The sequence below is a fragment of the Dendropsophus ebraccatus genome, chromosome 11 (genome assembly GCF_027789765.1).
Source record: "Dendropsophus ebraccatus isolate aDenEbr1 chromosome 11, aDenEbr1.pat, whole genome shotgun sequence".
NCBI classification, from domain to species: Eukaryota; Metazoa; Chordata; class Amphibia; order Anura; family Hylidae; genus Dendropsophus; species Dendropsophus ebraccatus.
In genome coordinates this window covers 80,620,928-80,642,461 of record NC_091464.1, presented here as the reverse complement: position 1 = coordinate 80,642,461, position 21,534 = coordinate 80,620,928, and the positions used below count along the sequence as shown (strand labels likewise).

Below are 21,534 nucleotides of genomic sequence, written 5' to 3'. Positions count from 1 at the left end.
ATGCTACGATAGTGATAAACGATACAATCTGTAGCAAGAATGTCAATTTGAACAAACATTTAGCGGTACCTCATTTCCAGATGTTAACAGACCCACAATGGAACGCACGTGTCTACATTGTCTGTATAGTGTGATTTATTGGTTAATCTCCACTGAATAGAAAGTAGTCAGCATTAAATCGAATGAAGTATTACTATGGGAAGCAATGACTACTACAGTCCCCCTTCTAGTCTTCTTCCAAAGGGCAGAAGCAAAACAAAAATGAAATACTCCTCTAGAATAATAGTTGTCACCATCGAGTATAGCAAAACTCACACCTTGGCTTTGGTTACTCAGGGGGCCCAGGTCTCCTTTGCCATACAAGAAAACACCAGTATTATAAATGGCATACTATAGATGGGGCCCCTGTTACAGATCTTTCACTGGGGCCCATAGAATGTAACCTATACGTTTTTATAATATGCATTTCAACTTGAAACTGGGGGTCAAAGAAAAGGTTTACCGACTGTATATCTAAGGCCTTACTCACATGTTCCATAGACTGTCCATGGCCGCTGACCCATAGCTACAGGCAACCTACAGAAGTGCATTCATAGGGTGTCTGCGATGCATAAACCTGCACGCTCCCCCAGCTCTCCCGCTTGACTCTCCCATAGACTCCATCCTATGCTCAGGCAGATTATGCCATCCATCCAATGAATTGACATGTCAATTCTTTGGACTGATGGAATTTGCCCAAGCATAGAATGGAGCCTATATGACGGGTCGAACTTAAAGTGCGAGCATGGGGGGGAAGGGGGCAAGCACCGCAATCCGCTGCAAGTTATCTGCGTGATTTCTGTAGTGTGCATATACCCAAAGACTTGAGATCTGCCATCAACGACATACGGCCAATTGTTGATTGTTGCCGGGTTTACACCAGAAGACTATCGCTTTAGTTTGAACTACTAAACATTTTTTTTTTGCACGATAATCGGCCGGTGTAAAAGGACCTTTAGTTCCAGAAAAAATTGAGACTTTGGTTGGTTCTAAACAATCAGATCTTCTTGACCACAGATATAAATATTTTTGTTTAGACGGCCACTTTGGGTTGACCAAATATTATTTACATATCCTTTTTTTTTTTTTGCAAAAATTATTCAAGTTCCGATGCCGTAGATGCCGTATTGGTGACGCCATACAGTACATGGAATTTCTAATTCTTTGTTCGCCACAAATAGTTTTAGATCCTGAATATCCAAAAAAGGTCTGAAAGTCCAATACTATGACGAAGCACAAGTGGCTTTGATTATCTCAACCATTGTCTAGTAACGTGAGGGTGATTGCAGATACGTCTGGAATGTTTACGGTTACAGATGTTGCGAGGATTGCAGCGCGGCCTGCCCAATAAAACCGCACATTTCACTTGTCTTAAGTCTTGTAAAGTCTTGAAAGGTCATCTACGTAGAGGACACATGCTGGGGTTATACACACAACACCGCTACTGATTTAGAACAATGTAATGGCTGACTGTATACTTTTATGTAGCTGTGACATCTCAACTTACAAATAAGGCGTTACGTACAGATTTTGGCGTCTGTTGAAAGGGTATCCCAGTTAGCTTTATGCAATGGGCTGATGGGTTTTGACTGGTAACACACACACTAATGTAAGAGGAGATAAATCTGGGGTTCTAGAGGTGATTTTCATCAGCAAATAAAGTGTCAATCTAAAGATCCATTTTAAAGAAACTTACATGTGTGGGGGTCTCCTGACTCTACCCTGACAGATGGCACTGGGGGAATAGAAGGATCAGGGATGTTGGACTTTAACCCCTTAAAGACAGAGCCAATTTCGATTTTTACACTTCCGTTTTTTTCCTCCTTGTGCTTAAAAGGCCATAGCAGTTGCATTTTTTCACCTAGAAACCCACACGAGCCCTTATTTTTTGCGCCACTAATTGTACTTTGCAATGACAGGCTGAATTTTTTCATAAAGTACACTGAGAAACCAGAAAAAAATAAATGTGTGGTGAAATTGAAAAAAAACAAAAAACACATTTTGTTTATTTGGGGGGTATTTGTTTTTACGCTGTTCGCCCTGGGGTAAAACTGACTTGTTATATATGTTCCTCAAAAAATTCAAACCATTGTTAACAAATATATGTTCCTTAAAATCGTTTTATTCCCAGGCTTATAGCGCTTTTATCCTTTGGTCTATGGGGCTGTGTGAGGTGTCATTTTTTGGGCCATGATGTTTACTTTCTATCGGTACCTTGATTGCGCATATATGACTTTTTGATCACTTTTTATTTCAATTTTTCTGGATTTGATGCAACCAAAAATGCTCAATTTTGCACTTTGGGATTTTTTTGGCGCTTACGCCATTTACCGTGCGAGATCAGGAATGTGATTAATCAATAGTTTGGGCGATTACGCACGAGGCGATAGCAAACATGTTTATTTATTTGTTTATGTTTATTTATTACATGGGAAAAGGGGGGTGATTCAAATTTTTATTAGGGGAGGGGGCTTTTTACTAATAACACTTTTTTTTTTTACTTTTACACTTATACTAGAAGCCCCACTGGGGTTAGGGTTATTCCCCCTGGGGTTAGGGTTATTCACACTGGGGGACTTCTAGTATAAGTACACTGATCTCTCATCGAGATCTATGCTGCATAGATATGCAGCATAGATTAATGAGATTGGCACTCATTTGCTTTCAGCTGCTGCAGCCGAAAGCATCCGAGTGCCGAGCTGGGATCAGCGCCATCTTGGCGGAGACCCCGGCCGGCACCAGTCACGGAGATCGCTCCTCCGGGACAACGTCCGGGGGGGGCGATCTCCACCACTAGACACCAGGGAAGTGCTGCATACGGTAAACGGATGCAGCTGTCAACTTTGACAGCTGCATCTGATTACTTGATTAGCTGGCACGGCGATCGGACCGTGCCCGCTAATAGCCGCGGCCCCGGGCTACATGCCACACCCGGGACCCCGGAGGTTCAGAGCCAGCCCCGCTCTGAACTCCCTTACTGACCACAGGGCGTAAATATACACCCACGGTCATTAAGGGGTTAAACGAGTTATCCAGTGCTACAAAAACATGGCCACTTTCTTCCAGAGACAGCACCACTCTTTTCTCTCAAGTTTGGGTGCAGGTTTTGTAACTCAGTTCCATTGAAGTGAATGGAGCTTAATTGCAAACTGCACCTGACCTGGAGACAAGAGCGGTGCTTTCTCTGGAAGACCGTGGCCATGTTTTTCTAGCACAGGATAACCCCTTTATGACAAAATGGGCCCAAAATGGGCCCAGGCCCACAGCCTGGGCCTTAACGCAAATGGACGTAAATGTACACCGCCGGGGTACCGGGCTATGGAGCGGGCTCACGAGCTGAGCTCACCCCATAGCTGGTGCGGAACGGCTGCTATCTGCGTTTAAGTGTAAGTGACCGGAGTATCTCCAGTCACTTAGCAATCGGGACCCCCGCAGCGTGTCTCCTAAGGGGACTAAAAATGTATAAAACAATAAATAAACGTTTTTAAAAATGCCCCAAAGCCCCTCCCCCAATAAAAGTCTAAATCACCCCCCTTCCTATTTTATACATAAAACACATAAAAATAATAAAGTTAACTAACACATAATATACCGTAGCGTGCGTAATCGTCCGGTGAAAAACACAGGGATTGCTTTTTTTAAATTACATTTTATGTATAAAAAAATTTATAAAAAGCGATCAATATGTCTTATCTAGAAAAAATGTTACTAGTAAAAACTAGAGATCATGGCGCAAAAATGACGACGGTCATGGTAAAAAAATAAAATTGTTATTTTAATTATACCTATTTGCAACTAAAAAGTTTTACTGCTAATAAGAATAGTAAAATGTTAGAAAACCTGCATATCGCTGTGTTCAGACTGACCTATAGAATAGAGAAAAATGCCAGTTTTACCGTAAATCGCATTACTTAAACATGGAACCACCCCAAAATTTGCAGAATCGCATTTTTTGACCAAAATTCACCCCATAAATGATATTTTGGGGGTTCTGTCATTCATTTTATGGCAGAATGAAAAGCTGCATTACAAAGTTTAACTGTTCCTGAAAAAAACTCACATGGTCCTGTAGGTGGAAAAATAAGAGAGTTATGGGTCTTAGAAGGCAAGGAGGAAAAAACGAAAATGCAAAAGCAACAATTGGCCGGTCCTTAAGGGGTTAAAGGGGTTATCCAGTGCTACAAAAACATGGCCACTTTCTCCCAGAGACAGCACCGCTCTTGTCTTCAGTTCAGGTGTGGTTTGCAATTAAGCTCCATTCACTTCAATGGAACTAAGCAGCAAAACCTGCACCCAAGCTGGAGACAAGGGTGGTGCTGTCTCTGGAAGAAAGTGTCCATGTTTTTGTAGCGCTGGATAACCCCTTTAAGACTGACCGAGACATGGATAATATTGAGTGTGTACTGGGAAATCATAGATTCCCAGCTGCTGCACCTGAGTAATTACCACCTATGGTCACAAAGTATCAGTGATGGCTGCTGCAACCATTCTTATTTACTACAATAGAAAGGATGATCATTGCGAAAGATGGGGAAAACTGTAATGTTCCATTTCCCACCTCTGTACTGATATGTCTCAGGGCCGTATTACACAGCATGATCCAGAGGAGGAAGCGAGAGCCAACCTGTCAGATCACCGCTCGCTTCCTTCTCATTCCCTGCTCGCTGTCTATGCTATGGCAGGGCGAGGAACGATCTAAGGATTGCGGCCCATCCCACAGCTCCCCGCAGGGAGCTGTGGGATGGGTCGCAATCCTTAGATCGTCCAGGTGGCCCACTAAAGTCAGCGGCGGTCTGCTGCCCCCGCCCCTATTACATGGAGGGACGAGCAGCAGTCATTATCATGATCGTGGTCTTTTAACAGACGCTATTACACCAAACGATTATCAGCCGGAACGCCCGGTAATTGAGCAGCTACAGCAGATAATTGTTTGGTGTAATAGGACCCTTAGGGTACTATTCCACGGCCCGATGGGGGCCCGATAATACCTGTAAACAAGCACGGATCTGCTAGATCTGCGCTCAATTACTGGACCTATTACACGGCCCGATAATCGTTTAACAAGGGCTGCATGGACATCGTAACCAATGTCCTTTCAGCCCCTGCTTAAACTGGCATACATTACCTCTCCATGGTCAGCAGCGGTGGCTGCTGAAGTTGGATACAGCCCTAAGGTGTGAGGAAAACATGGATATAGTCATTGGCCATGTTCACACTACATATAACACTAGCCGTTCTGTGACCCGGCCACGTCACAGAACGGCCGGTGTGACTGAAGATCATCCTGATTTACTTCATTTCTGGTGCGCCCGCATCCCAATTCACCGTTGCACACAATGGAACGTGCTGCTGCTATTCAATGAATAGCGGCCGCAGACAAATGACAAGTCATGTTTTGTGTGCAGCCAGATGGAATCCCGGCCGCAGCGTGTACTATGTGTAAATATACTATGTGTATACACTCTGGCCGGGATTCCATTCATTCAAATACAACGTATGTTTTGTATAAATCACGGCCGTTGTTGCAAATTGAAAGCCTGCACCATTTAGAAAAGGTGCATAACATTGTATGTAAGCCTATGGGTGACTGATGACATCTATCAGGGGTATCCATCACATTAAATGTTTACTAAGAGAGACTAAGGGCCCTATTCCACGGGACGATTATCGTTTGGATAATCGTTAACGATTAACGATCTCAAACGACCGCTATTGCGAAAGACCTGAAAACGTTCACTCATTTCCATGGAACGATAATCGTTACTTATGATCGTAATTGCGATCGTTTCTCTTCGCTATTTATTCGCTATTGCGTTCGTATCTATTGAGAACGACCGAACGATGTCTTATTCAATGCGAACGATTTGCGAACGAGCAACGATAAAAATAGGTCCAGGTCTTATTAAACGATCAACGATTTCTCGTTCGGTCGTTAATCGTTAACTGCATTTCAACCGAACGATTATCGTTCAGATTCGAACGATTTAACGATAATCTGAACGATAATCGTCCCGTGGAATAGGGCCCTAAGGATGATGGCATCTTTCAAGTGTATGAATTTGCTTACATGGGTTCTACCAGCATAGAAATCCTCTGATCCGGGACCAGCCCTCCAGAGACTGTGAGAATGGGTCTCCTGAATGGGACTCTGACTCTGTGAGTCTTGACAACAGTTCACTGTCTATGTGAGTGTCAAAGATAGTCAAGTGCTATACTCTGTTGTCTAAACAAGGAATAGAGTAGTAGTCAAGTCTTAAAGGGAACCTGTCACCATTAAAATGCTATCTAAGCTATCAACATTATGTTATAGAGCAGGAAGAGCTGAGCAGATTGATATACAGTATATCTTCATGGGAAAAAAAAGTATAAATTTTAAATTATTGATGGAAATCTCTGATGTTTCCGGGCTAAAGAGTCCAGTCTATTGAGTGACTCCGCCCACTGGACTCCTTATCACAGAATGAGCAGAGCTTTTAGTCAACTAATTACAAGTTATACAGGATCTTTTCCCACAAAGTTATATAGCAATCTTCTCAGCTCCTCCTGCTCTATAACATCATGGTGATAGATTAAATAGCATTGTCTTGGTGACAGAATCCCCTTAATAATGATGTCCCTTCAGAGCCCAGTCTGGGTAGTCCCAGTGGTCGGACCTCGACCTTGGACACTTTCCCTCTATCCTGTAGGATAGGGGATAAATGTCTATGGTGATGAATCCCTTTAATTCTGACACATCTGAAGATGTATGATGAAAGATGCTAGAAGTAACTTGGTTAAATCACCTAACAAACTGTAATGGTACAGTAGGGAAAACAAAGAAAACCTGTATTCTAAGTGCACAGCCTAGCACAGACCATGACAGCTGATCTAAGGTATGGCGACTTCAGGTTCACCCTGTTCTCTTTATACACATGTACTTATCTATATGAAGAAGGTGCCTAGCTTATACTATAGGAATACACTAATAGGATGCTACAATGTGTGTCTGTGTCTACTTTTTTAAAGGGGTACTCTAGCAAAAATCTTTCTGTCAAATCAACTAGTTTCAGAAAATTATTTAGATTTATAATTTACTTCTATTTAAAAATCTCCAGTTTTCCAGTACTTATCAGCTGCTGTATGTCCGGCAGGAAATGGTGTATTCTCTCCAGTCTGACACAGTGCTCTCTGCTGCCACCTCTGTCCATGTCAGGAACTGTCCAGAGCAGCAGCAAATCCCCATAGATATCGCTAGATTATACATCACTGTATGTTTATTGTTTACTTTTCCTTGTTATCCTTTACAATTTATCTGTACAATATGCTATATATTTTGTCTATCTTGTTTGCAAAATTTGCTATGTTTACAAAATTCTATTGAAAAAATTACAATAAAATATATTGAAACAGAAAACCTCTCCTGTTTCTGGACAGTTCCTGACATGGACAGAGGTGGCAGCAGAGAGCACTGTGTTAGACTGGAAAGAATATACCACTTCCTGCAGGACATACAGCAGCTGATAAGTACTGGAAGACTGGAGATTTTTTTTAAAAGAAGTAAATTACAAATCTATATAACTTTCTGAAACCAATTGTATTTGAAAGAAAAAGATTTTCCCTTCAACCTTAAACTTTACATCCCCTTTAAATATTTTATTAAAAGAATAAAAATTGTCGTCTTACCTTAACACTCCCACCATCATAGGCAAATGCTTGAAGGAGGTGTAAAAATCCTACAAGAAAACGTGCAATACTCCAAGCACAGGTCATATTGGTGTGTAGTTTAAGCCCTGGATAAGGTACAGCTGCGGGAGTCTATTTTAATGTCCATGGTGTTAAAACGTCCCATAAAAAAAACCAATAAGCTGAAAGCCACTAGTAATGGTAAGAAATAACTAGTGGCCGAGAGTGGAGCAGCTGCTCGATGACCTTAATGGATTGGGGCAATTTCCTTCCTTTTGAAACATAATGAGGTGAGATGGACGGCTAAGCGGTCGCAGTTTTCTGATGCATCGGAGGATTCATCGTGGTCTCTGTAGTTCAGGAGAGGAAGAGGAGCAGGAATACAAACTCTGTATTGAAAGTTTCTTCACAGCGTCCAAGGAAGCATGTGTGTTAAATGTGATCCAGGGCTTGGCAGTAAAGGCAGACAAGCGTTGGCTCCTCTCCCACTCCGAGGCTTAGCATATCCCAATAGCCAATAGCCTCTCTGGAGTCTCCTTAATGACTTGCTGCTGATCACCAGTATTGTCAAAGCAAAGAGACCTGAAACAGTTTTGATATTTTTTTTAGGTGCCTAACTTATACTATAGGAATACACTAATAGGATGCTACAATATGTGTCTGAGTCTACTTTAGTAAAGGGTTACTCCAGCGGAAACCTTTTTTTTTTTTGTCAAATCAACTAGTTTCAGAAAATTATTTAGATTTGTAATTTACTTCTATTTAAAAAATCTCCAGTCTTCCAGTACTTATCAGCTGTTGTATGTCCTGTGGGAAGAGGTGTATTCTCTCCAGTCTGACACAGTGCTCTCTGCTGCCACCTCTGTCCATGTCAGGAACTATCCAGGGCAGCAGCAAATCCCCATAGAAAACCTCTCCTGCTCTGGACAGTTCCTGACATGGACACAGGTGGCAGCAGAGAGAATACATTGCTTCCTGCAGGACATACAGCAACTGATAAGTACTTGAAGGCTCCCACTCCGAGGCTTAGCCTATCCCAATAGCCAATAGCCTCTCTAGAGTCTCCTTAATGACTTACTGATGATCACCAGTATTGTCAAAGCAAAGATACCTGAAACAGGAAGCCCAGGATGAGCAGAGCTCACAATGAAACACAAAGGGCAGGTTCCAGTTTTCATACATATATTTTTTTATTTTTATGGTAAGGAAACACAAACAAGATAGATTATAAGATGTTCAAGGCTGAAATATAAAAATATATATTTTTATATAACTTTGATAATACAACAATTTGGGCATCAAAAGCAGGCGTAACGCTAGAGAAAGGCTGGTAAGACGTATATGGGGGGGGGGGGGGGGGGACCAACAGGCTCCTATCCCTTTACTAATAAGCCATGCCAATTGTTTGACGATCTGGGGGGTGGGGGGTCCGAGTGCAGTATGTGTACGCTGGTGGGGGATTTACTTAAAGGGGTATTCCCATCTTAACAAGTTATTCCCTATCCTCAGGTCTCCTGCAATAATGGATTGAGGACTAGAGATGAGCGAATCTACAGTAAGGGTACTATTACACAAAGTGATTTTTCAACAATTAACGATCTCAAACGAGCGCTGTGGCGAACGACCTAAAATCGTTCACCCATTTACACTGAACGATTATCGTTACTTATGATGGCTCTTGCGGTTGTCTTGTCGTCGCTATTGAGTTCGTTGCTACTGCGAACGACCGAACGGCGTCTTATTCCATGCAAACGATTTGCGAACTATCAACAATAAAAATAGGTCCAAATTCTATCAAACGGCCAAGGATTTCTCGTTGGTCAGTTAAGTCATCTGCTATTACACTAAATGATTTTCGTTCAAATCTGAACGATCTAACGATTTTTCGAACGATAATCGTCCCGTGTAATAGGGCCCTAAGAACGAAGTGAGATGCCTCGTTGCTATCTTCATTATCATTATCTGCTTATCAGGCTGCGACTTTGAAGTCTGCTCTACTCCGGGAGAAGTTTCTCAGGATTGGATCCATCTTTTCCTAGCTCCCGGGGAGGAGCATCAGGGAGCGGAGCAGACTTCAAAGCTGCAGCCTGATGAGCAGAATGGAGATAGGAATGAAGTGTTTCACTTCATTCCTGCTGTAGATTCACTCATCTTCAATGGAATGGAGCAGTGGGTCATGCATTTCACTGCTCCATTCAATTAATATGGAAGCTGCTGGGAACAGATGAACACTTTACTTCATGCTAGATCCCTGGGGACTTTGTGGATAGGGAAGAAATTCTCAGGGTATGACTACCCCTTACAATAAACCATTACCAGTGCACTGTTGATAAATTCAGACAGATTTCAAAAAAGTGTCTTTGCAGCAGTAAAACTCGGTCTATACGTCCTTTTTAGCAATCTATTTTTTTCCTCCTCTTAATGCAAATAACTGATGAAAAATGAATGCATTAGTGTTAGAGATGAGCGAACCTGGAGCATGCTGGAGTCCATCCGAACCCGAACTTTCGGCATTTGATTAGCGGTGGCTGCTGAACTTGGATAAAGCCCTAAGGCTATGTGGAAATCATGGATATAGTCATTGGCTGTATCCATGTTTTCCAGACAACCTTAGAGCTTTATCCAAGTTCAGCAGCCACCGCTAATCAAATGTCGAACGTTCGGGTTTGGATGGACTCGAACCCGAACCCGGTTCGCTCATCTCTAATTAGTGTCCATTGACTTTCTATGTAAAAAAAAAAATAAAATCAAAAATAGGATCAAAAAACATCCTTTTTTTAGCGTACACAAAAACGTGCTCAACCATATTTTTGTGTACGATAAAAAAAGAATACGTTTTAGTCAGATTCTTTATCCCCATTTTTTTTATAATGGAAGTCAATGGAAAAACTGATCAAAACAGATACACACAAATGCATCTTATCTTTTTTTTTTTTTTTATTTCATTTTTTTTCCATCCTTTTTTTTTTGCATAAAACGGATGGAAAAAAAAGCAGATTGCAAAAACGGTGCTGGTCCCACATCCATTCTATGACAAATCCTCCAACCTGGCAAGCACTGCACAGACCATCCAAAATTCCCAGAATTAATTTAGCAAACAGAGCAGAATAAAGACCCCTCCATCTTATGTATTTATTCATTTATATCTATTTATTTTTTAACTGCAGCCTTAGTAGATGTTGGCCAGGTGTCCCACTAACATGGGGCAGTATGGCTTGATCAATTCATACACAAAATTCTGATGTGTTTTTTATTTAGCCTAGCGGCACTAGTATCAGCCATAGGTGTGAGGTGCAGCACTCTTTTTCTTCCCTGAACTAACATAATACTAGTGCATCACAAACTTTACATTGATTCTGGATATTCAGAAATTTACACTTTTTGTTATGGAGCTTTATACATAAATAGTACAAACAAAGCAAATAGAAGAAAAGTGTAATGACAAGGAGAATGGATGCAAGGCTGTGGTCGCTTGTCCGACATTTCCAGTCTACATTCAGTTCTCTCTCCAAATAACCCAGGTCCTCCATAAGGAGAGATGCTCTGTAATAGCTAATAGTCTGGAGTGGGAGACTTCTCTGTATTACATAGGGCACAGGATTAGGGGTTGTCTTAGGTGGAGTAATTCTACCCACTGCTCAGCTGCATATTGTACATTGCGACACAACCTTGATAATTGTTCCATGGACTGGGACCAGCCTGGACATACCCAATACCCAAATATGCAGAGAAGAAAACACCACCCATACTCCATGGAGATGCTGCCCTGGTTGGAGCCAAGCCCAGAGCTTCAAGGCCACAGCGCTAACCATGAGCCAATGATTTTCTAAGCTTCCTTAGCACAGTTACAGATAAGATTTTCTTAGTGTAAGAGATTATTGTTTTATTACTAGGAATGTGGAACAGCGATTTTAGCATGGACCCCACATAGAAATAGATTTGTTCTTGCCCGGTCTCTTCAGCTTGGACACATTCTGACATTCTGATACATAGAAATATAAAAAAATCCACTACAACCGAGACTTTAACAAAACCCCCTAATTCCTAAGCTTCCATTATAAGATTATATAGTGTATACAAAGCTCCACACCTTCTGTCAGGACATGAACTACTGGAAAACTGTACAAAAGTCTATCTGTTCCCGATCTTAGATCTCCATGAATTCGCTTTCTCAAATCCATTCTTGCCAAAGTTGTAATCTTCAATGGTCTTCGTAATTTCCTCTCTTGTGTTCATCACGAATGGACCTTGAAAATGAAATAAAAAATGCTATCATAATATATAATGGCAGTAGAGATGGGGCAATGATTTAAGTACAGGTTACCCAGACCACTGCGACATAAGTAGAAAATAAAGAAAAGTTATCGCCAAGTCATTCACTTCAGTTCCTCTCAGGAGATCTTTGTCCTTGCTTACGTTGTTCGCCGGTCATTCTGCTCCAAAACCTGTCCTTGTAACCAAAATCCTAAAAGTCATGGCTGCATACTGCCATTACTCTCGCCATGTGTCTACCTGTTGCTCTATACCATGTCTCTATGTCTACCTGTTGCTCTATACCATGTCTCTATGTCTACCTGTTGCTCTATACCATGTCTCTATGTCTACCTGTTGCTCTGTGCCATGTCTACCTGTTGCTTCGTGCCATGTCTCTATGTCTTCCTGTTTCTTTATTCCTTGGCTCTATGTCCACCTATTTCTTTATGCCATGGCTCTATGTCTACCTGTTGCTCTGTGCCATGTCTCTATATCTTCCTGTTGCTTTATGCCTTGGCTCTATGTCCACCTATTTCTTTATGCCATGGCTCTATGTCTACCTGTTTCTCTGTTCCATGTCTCTATGTCTACCTGTTGTTTCGTGCCATGTCTCTATGTCTACCTGTTGTTTTGTGCCATGTCTTTATGTCTTCCTTTTGCTCTAAACCATGGCTCTATGTTTACCTGTTCCTCTTCCATGTCTCTATGTCCACCTGTTTCTTCATGCCATGTCTCTATGCCTACCTGTTGCTCTGTGCCGTGTCTCTATGTCTTCCTATTGCTTTATGCCATGTCTCTATGTCTACCTGTTGCTCTATGTCATGTCTACCTGTTGCTTTGTGCCATGTCTCTATGTCTACCTGTTGCTTCGTGCCATGTCTCTATGTCTACCTGTTTCTTTATGCCATGGCTCTTTGTCTACTTGTTGCTCTGTGCCATGTCTCTATGTCTACCTGTTGCTTTGTGCCATGGCTCTATGTCTACCTGTTGCTTCGTGCCATGTCTCTATGTCTACCTGTTTCTTTATGCCATGGCTCTTTGTCTACCTGTTGCTCTGTGCCATGTCTCTATGTCTACCTGTTTCTTTATGCCATGGCTCTTTGTCTACCTGTTGCTCTGTGCCATGTCTTTATGTCTACCTGTTGCTCTGTGCCATGTCTCTATGTCTACCTGTTGCTCTGTGCCATGTCTCTATGTCTACCTGTTGCTTTGTGCCATGGCTCTATGTCTACCTGTTGCTTTGTGCCATGGCTCTATGTCTACCTGTTGCTTTGTGCCATGGCTCTATGTCTACCTGTTTCTTTATGCCATGGCTCTATGTCTACCTGTTGCTCTATGTCATGTCTACTTGTTGCTTTGTGCCATGGCTCTATGTCTACCTGATGCTATATGCCATGGCTCCCATCAGCCTTGAATGATTGTTCTCTATACCCAAAGAAGAAGAGATCTCTGAATTAAGATCTAGGGGGCAGGCAGAAGCTACTAAGGACCTCCCCATGTTGAACAGTGATCCTGATTGGGATCGCATATAGAGCAAGATGGCACAGCTTGGGGAAGGGCTGTCTGATACTGGGGTCCCCTATTCCATGAAGAGGTCATGAATATTGATTGTGGGAAACCCCCAGCAGAATGCAGCACATCTTTGGGTGGGCCTCCACTGAAATCTAAAGCTTCGATAAGCAAGAGGCACATGGTATTATAATCATCACTGGAACTCGAGATGCTGCACTTACATCACTCAGACGTATCAGAAAATTCCCTAGAAATCTGGAGAACCCTTTTAATATATAATGCTAAATATTCCTCTATATGTTTACACACTAAGTAATGGATCTGTACAGTTTCATGTATTTCCCTGTTTTTAGTTATAGAATGTCATAAATGGTTAACTCCCTGGTTAATGATTGACTCGTCCTTTTTATGAAGTTAATGGAAAAAAATTACAAAATTAGTGCAATGACAAAAATGCTATATGTCATCATGTTGGAAAACTTCCATCCTTGCTTTGCACAATGCCAATAATTCAAAGACTTGGGTAATGCTATATGTGCAATGTGGTTGTAGTTTATCACTGCAGACAGAGATCTGTGTATATAACCCACCCCAGTGCCTAAACCATCTCTATGAAAAGAAAAAACATGTGGCCTTAAACAGAACAACATGAAGAAAGATGTCCAAGTCTGCCATGGAGGCACACTATGCAACTGCTACAGAGCCGGTGCAGCAGGGGGGCTGGCAAAGCATGGTCTGCCTCCATGTTATTCCCCCCAGACCAGCATATTCGTACTCACCTGGCTCGGCATAATCCCCCGGCATTTTTTATCCTGGTCCCCCGAAGCATGATTGACGTCATTCATGCGCTGGTGGGCTGGGAGAACGAAGTAACGCTGGTGGACTGCACCGAGCTGGGTGAGTATGTGATGGAGGAGGCCGTACAGGATTCATCGGACTCCATACAGCTTTTTGTTATGGGGCCTAATAAATCCTAGCTACGCCTCTGATAGGTCAGTAACACTATAGGCTCTATTAAACCAAACAATTATCGGCCGTACTTGGCTGTTCTGGCCGATAATCACTTTGTGTAATAGCTTAAAAGGCAACAATCATGCGACATGCACAACATGGGTTGATCACTGTCTTTCAGCATGTTCTATTAATACGATAGCAACAATCTACTGTCCGTCGTTCTGTGTAATAGGAATGGAATGGGTCACAACGACTGTCCGGGCAGCCCCTGTGGGCTTTTTTTTTTTTGTGGATCCGCAAAATACGCTATATGCACTACGGGGAAAAAAAAATGCTGATCAGGAATTTCATCCTTGAAAATATACTGACATGTGAATGTAGCCTCACAGAGAAGAGATAAGGGCTCCTCCATGGCAGCAATGTACATAAAGGGTGTCATTGGATCCAACATTTATATGATAACATATATTTTCTGTAGTGCCCTTACTGAAATATGGTGAAATTTCTTGTTATTTTGGTGTGGAACTACAAAATGTGGAAATCCACAAGATGAAGAGCAGAAGTAATCCACCATGGAACCGCTCTGATTACTAAGCAAAGAGATTTTAGGAAGGGTCCTATCTATCCGAAGTGACCCATATACAGTGGGGGAAAAAAGTATTTAGTCAGTCACCAATAGTGCAAGTTCTCCCACTTAAAAAGATGAGAGGAGTCTGTAATTTACATCATAGGTACACCTCAACTATGAGAGACAAAATGAGAAAACAAATCCCGAAAATCACATTGTCTGATTTTGTAAGAATTTATTTGCAAATTATGGTGGAAAATAAGTATTTGGTCACCTACAAACAAGATTTCTGGCTCTCACAGACCTGTAAGATCCCTTTTACACAGAAAGATTATCTGCCAAAGATTTGAAGCCAAAACCAGGAACAGACTATAAACAGAGATCAGGTCATACATGAAAGCCTGAGATTTCTCCTCTTTTCAAATCCAGTCCTGGCTTTGGCTTCAAATCTTTGGCAGATAATCTGTCAGATAATCTTTCTGTGTAAAAGGGCCCTTACTTCTTCTTTAAGAGTCTCCTCTTTCCTCCACTCATTACCTGTAGTAATGGCACCTGTTTAAACTTGTTATCAGTATAAAAAGACACCTGTGCACACCCTCAGCCAGACTCCAAACTCCACTATGGTGAAGACCAAAGAGCTGTCAAAGGACACCAGAAACAAAATTGTAGCCCTGCACCAGGCTGGGAAGACTGAATCTGCAATAGGCAACCAGCTTGGAGTGAAGAAATCAACTGTGGGAGCAATAATTAGAAAATGGAGGACATACAAGACCACTGATAATCTCCCTCAATCTGGGGCTCCATGCAAAATCTCACCCCGTGGGGTCAAAATGATGACAAGAATGGTGAGCAAAAATCCCAGAACCACGCGGGGGGACCTAGTGAATGAACTGCAGAGAGCTGGGACCAATGTAACAAAGCCTACCATCAGTAACACACTACGCCGCCAGGGACTCAGATCCTGCAGTGCCAGACGTGTCCCACTGCTTAAGCCAGTACATGTCCGGGCCCATCTGAAGTTTGCTAGAGAGCATTTGGATGATCCAGAAGAGTATTGGGAGAATCTCCTATGGTCTGATGAAACCAAAGTGGAACTGTTTGGTAGAAACACAACTTGTCGTGTTTGGAGGAAAAAGAATACTGAGTTGCATCCATCAAACACCATACCTACTGTAAAGCATGGGGGTGGAAACATCATGCTTTGGGGCTGTTTCTCTGCAAAGGGGCCAGGACGACTGATCCGGGTACATAAAAGAATGAATGGGGCCATGTATCGTGAGATTTTGAGTGCAAACCTCCTTCCATCAGCAAGGGCATTGAAGATGAAACGTGGCTGGGTCTTTCAACATGACAGTGATCCAAAGCACACCGCCAGGGCAACGAAGGAGTGGCTTCGTAAGAAGCATTTCAAGGTCCTGGAGTGGCCTAGACAGTCTCTAGATCTCAACCCTATAGAAAACCTTTGGAGGGAGATGAAAGTCCGTGTTACCAAGCGACAGCCCCAAAACATCACTGCTCTAGAGGAGATTTGCATGAAGGAATGGGCCAACATACCAACAACAGTGTGTGCCAACCTTGTGAAAACTTACAGAAAACGTTTGACCTCTGTCATTGCCAACAAAGGATATATAACAAAGTATTGAGATGAAATGTTGTTACTGACCAAATACTTATTTTCCACCATAATTTGAAAATAAATTCTTACAAAATCAGACAATGTTATTTTCGGGATTTGTTTTCTCATTTTGTCTCCCATAGTTGAGGTCTACATATGGTGTCAATTACAGACGCCTCCCTTATCTTTTTAAGTGGTGGAACTTGCACTATTGGTGACTGACTAAATACTTTTTTTCCCCACTGTATTTTGAGTAGCGATCTCGCCTGATCTTCTCATACACATGAATGTTTGGCATGGCCGAACATTTATACATTCTTTTTAGCGGAAGAGGAAGTAAGCCGCTGCCAGGCAACCTATTTTTTTGATAACAAAAGTGCCGGGCAGTTGAAATGAAACATGCCCAACTCTTCTATTCATCATCTTTCAGAGAAGTGTTTGGAGGCCACTATACATTTAAGACATTTTGTTGGTCCCACCAAAGTTGATAGGTTCAGCCATTGTTTGCCGACAGTGTATGGGTGCCTTAGGGTAGTATTACATGGGACGATAATCAGCCGAATTGGCCCCATCCGGACGATTAACATTCCCCGCAATAAACACAACGATCAGCCAATGACAACAATCATCGGCTGATCGTTGATATAGATTTGGACCTATAATTGTCTGCCACCATCGCTACATGTAATAGTAGTGCGCGGCCCGTGGCTGACAATATGCAAAGTGCATACATTACCTATCCATGCTGCAGGGCTCCTCCTGCGGTCCGCTTCTCCCCGGGTCCCACGCGCGCGCTGCAGCTTCAGAGCGGCCTGTCTGAGCTGACAGGCTGCTTAGCCAATCACTGGCTGGGACCGCCACAGCCAGTGATTGGAGCTGGAGCGTACAGGACTCGGGGAGAAGCAGAGCGCAATAGGAGCCCTGGACCGTGGATAGGTAATGTATAAAGTTTAAGCAAGGGCTGCAAGGTCATCGGAACAATGTCCCTGCAGCCCTTGTTAAACGATTATCGGGCCGGGTAATAAGCCCAGTAAACAAGCGCCAATCTAGCAGATCAGCGCTCGTTTACAGTTATTATCGGGCCCCCATCGGCCCTTGGAATAACACCCTTACAGAGAAGCTGATACACTGCCGACACCCTTATAGTTTTTGTTTGTGGCTTCAATGGAAAAAAAATAGCTTTGATCTCCCATCTTAAGGGTCAAAGAAGCGTGCCCGAGTGCCCCAGGTTGCAATGCCTCTACCAGTGGATTAGAGGGTCCAGGTTTCAGCTATTTATTTATATTGGTTATATCCACAGATGAAATAAGCAACAGATTAAGGCTATGTTCACACAACATACTATTTGTGGAAAAAATGGTCCTTTTTTTTCCATTAAAACAACGGCTGCTCTTTTCATACTGTAATGATATGTATTAAAAGTTAATGGAACAACGGCCCTTTTTTTTTTTTACAAAAGGCATTGGAAAAAAAGTAATTTTTTAGGCCATGATAGGAGATATAAAAAAGCAATGTATGAGCTGTAATGTGTGTGTGCACATAGCCTAACAAAGAGATGATTCACTGAATGACTGAAGAGTGGTATGGATGATGATCACAGCATTATTGATATCTAAAATGTAACACATAAAAATCAAGAGCCAGAAAAAAGTCTTCTTACCGTGCTGCACGACAGGTTCATTTATTGGTTCACCAGCAATCAAAACCAAGTGCGCCAGTTCATCCCCCTGCATTATAATAAACAGACACATGAGGTCTCCTGATCTAGCCAACAGCCCAATTCATGTCTATAGTGAAACAGAGCAGTTTCTTTTCAGGTAAAACTTACTCGTGACCTGTCCTGAAGATATCACTATCAGGTTAGAGCTGATCAGCAGGGAAGCCAACACCCGGGACTTCTACTGATCAGCTGTTTGTTAGAGTTGTAACACTATCATACACAGTAAAACATAGCAGGAAGTAGACGGCTCCATACACCGTATTGTGGCCAAGCTGGGTTACTGCAGCTCAGCTCCCACTGAAGTAAATGAGATCTGAGATGCAGTAACCCAGTCTGGCCACTGCACAACATAGAGACGGGTCTGATTTTTGCCATGTTACACTATATATCTACTAAATATTAATAAGTAATATTAGAATAAATATTCTGTACAATTTTAAAGAATTTATAATACCATCTCTGTGCATAAAATTAGCGATACTGCTCCCCCCCAGCAGTGGGGCCTATACACCCCCATCACCACCCTATATAGGTATGCCATTAAAGTGCTATTGTCCCCACCATCTTTCTCAGCACCATTCTTAAGCTTCTATTGTGAACATTTCATATCTTACCGTATAAAGGATTTCTTGGTGGTCTCTCCACTCAAAAATGCATGTTATTGTTGGTGGACAGTAGTGTAGGGGCGGGGCTTAACAACTGTGGAACCCCATGTCACCAATAAACCTGTTGATATGTATTGGATTTATAATTTTTTTTTTTAAAGTGTCACTGTCGTTTTTTTCTTTTTTATTGCAGAAATGAATAGTACAGGCGATTTTAACCCCTAGGCGACCCTGGACGTACCTGTACATCCAGGGCCGCCTCCATGTGTCCAGAGCGGGGCCGCGCGGCGGCAGTGCTCTGAACCGCCGCGGTCCTGGGTGCCGCTCGTAGCCCGACACCACAGCTATTAGCGGGCACGGTCAGATCGCCGTGCCCGTTAATAAAGTAATGGAATGCAGCTGTCAAAGTTCACAGCTGCATCCAAATACTTGATGCAGCCGTTCCCTGGTGTCTAGCGGGGTGGATCGCTCCTCCGGGACGTTGTCCGGGAGGAGCGATCCACACATCTTACCCCGTCCGGGGTCAGCGCCGTAATGGCACTGATCCCGGCTAGGCTGCAGCAGCCGGAAGCAATCAACCCTAACCCCCGGGGGGAATAACCCTAACCCCCGGGGGGAATAACCCTAACCCCCGGGGGGAAAATAACCCTTACCCCCGGGGGGAAAATAACCCTTACCCCCGGGGGGAAAATAACCCTTACCCCCGGGGGGAAAATAACCCTTACCCCCGGGGGGAAAATAACCCTTACCCCCGGGGGGAAAATAACCCTTACCCCCGGGGGGAAAATAACCCTTACCCCCGGGGGGAAAATAACCCTTACCCCCGGGGGGAAAATAACCCTTACCCCCGGGGGGAAAATAACCCTTACCCCCGGGGGGAAAATAACCCTTACCCCCGGGGGGAAAATAACCCTTACCCCCGGGGGGAAAATAACCCTTACCCCCGGGGGGAAAATAACCCTTACCCCCGGGGGGAAAATAACCCTTACCCCTGGGGGGAATAACCCTTACCCCCGGGGGGAAAATAACCCTTACCCCCGGGGGGAATAACCCTTACCCCCGGGGGGAATAACCCTTACCCCCGGGGGGAATAACCCTTACCCGCGGGGGGAATAACCCTAACCCCAGGGGCGGAATAACCCTAACCCCAGGGGGGGAATAACCCTAACCCCAGGGGCGGAATAACCCTAACCCCAGGGGGGGAATAACCCTAACCCCAGGGGGGCTTCTAGTATAAGTGTAAAAGTAAAAATAAAAGTGTTGTTATAATAAAATAAAATTAAGTTAATAAAAAGCCCCCTCCCCTAATAAAAGTCAGAATCACCCCCTGTAACCGGATGGGTTTATTTCAGATTGTTAAAGTGTCTTATTCATGTGATAGGAAGGAATGTAGTGTTTTCATGTCTTATTTGTATCTATCTATCTATCTATCTATCTTAGCTGGCTGTGTAAGTGGGATTGGTTTGTATTTAGCTATGTGCATGGGAATAGGTAGATGTATTGTTATGTCAACTGTTCGGCCATAAACCTCCCCAGTAGTGTCAACATTGGAGGACACAGTTGTTGTTATTGTCCAAATGCATGTAGCTGTAATTGTACAACCACATTTTGCTTGATAAACATGTACAAGGCCTGGGAAACTTCCATTCATGGTCATCAGTGGTCTACATAGACATTTCTGGAAGCACATCACCCCCCACCCAAACTTACTATAAAGATCGGGGGTATGTAGCTTCTATTCAGCCTCAGCTGGGACCATGGATGGAAGGTGCCCAGCACCCTGTCATCGAGCAAAATGGGTGTATATTAGTCCATAATATACAATGGGGCTCCCCATTTCATTGTGGAAGGAACATCTATGCATCTGTACCATCTGTAACTGCAGCTAAGTATAATTTTATGTAATAAATCTCCTCTTTTTCTATTAATCTGTGTGGTTATAGCCTTCTCAGACTATTATCAAAAGCAACCGGTTACACCCCCCTTTTTTCATGTTATAAATATAAAAAAATAAATAAACATGTTTGCTATCGCCGCGTGCGTAATCGCCCGAACTATTAATTAATCACATTCCTGATCTCGCACGGTAAACGGCGTAAGCGCCAAAAATCCCAAAGTGCAAAATTGCTCATTTTTTGTCGCATCAAATCCAGAAAAATTGTAATAAAAAGCAATCAAAAAGTCGTTTATGCGCAATCAAGGTACTGATAGAAAAAACACATGATGGCGCAAAAAATGACACCTCACACAGCCCCATAGACCAAAGGATAAAAGTGCTATAAGCCTGGGAATAGAGCGATTTTAAGGAACATATATTTGTTAAAAATGGTTTGAATTTTTTACAGATAAAAGAAAAGTTATACAAGTTATATATCGTTGTAATCCTAACGACTTGAGGAACATATATAAAACAAGTCAGTTTTACCCCAGGGCGAACAGCGTAAAAATGAAGAAAAAAACAAATAAAAGAAATGCTTTTTTTTTTCAATTTCACCACAATTGCAAAGTACAATTAGTGGCGCAAAAAATAAGGGCTCATGTGGGTTTCTAGGTGAAAAAATGCAACTGCTATGGCCTTTTAAGCACAAGGAGGGAGAAACGAAAA

At 42.7% G+C, this 21,534-nt stretch overlaps 2 protein-coding genes across 5 annotated transcripts in view; both read right to left on the bottom strand.

Moving 5' to 3' along the window:
* Positions 1–8,214, bottom strand: part of VEGFD (vascular endothelial growth factor D) — a 48,024-nt gene extending 39,810 nt beyond the window's left edge. Inside the window, exon 1 of the mRNA XM_069945707.1 lies at positions 7,702–8,214. Within this exon, the coding sequence (XP_069801808.1) occupies positions 7,702–7,788 (87 nt within the window). The 5' untranslated portion in view covers positions 7,789–8,214. The remainder of the gene's footprint in view (positions 1–7,701) is intronic.
* A 2,096-nt stretch (positions 8,215–10,310) lies between these two features.
* Positions 10,311–21,534, bottom strand: part of PIR (pirin) — a 51,223-nt gene continuing 39,999 nt past the window's right edge. For 3 of the 4 annotated variants that reach the window (XM_069945464.1, XM_069945462.1, XM_069945463.1), the window contains 2 exons: positions 18,265–18,331; positions 10,312–11,948 (listed from right to left, as the gene is read on the bottom strand). In XM_069945464.1, the coding sequence (XP_069801565.1) occupies positions 11,833–11,948; positions 18,265–18,331 (183 nt within the window). In that variant the 3' untranslated portion in view covers positions 10,312–11,832. Of the gene's footprint in view, positions 11,949–18,264; positions 18,332–21,534 lie in introns of all 4 variants that reach the window. The other variant, XM_069945461.1, reaches the window with a different exon arrangement.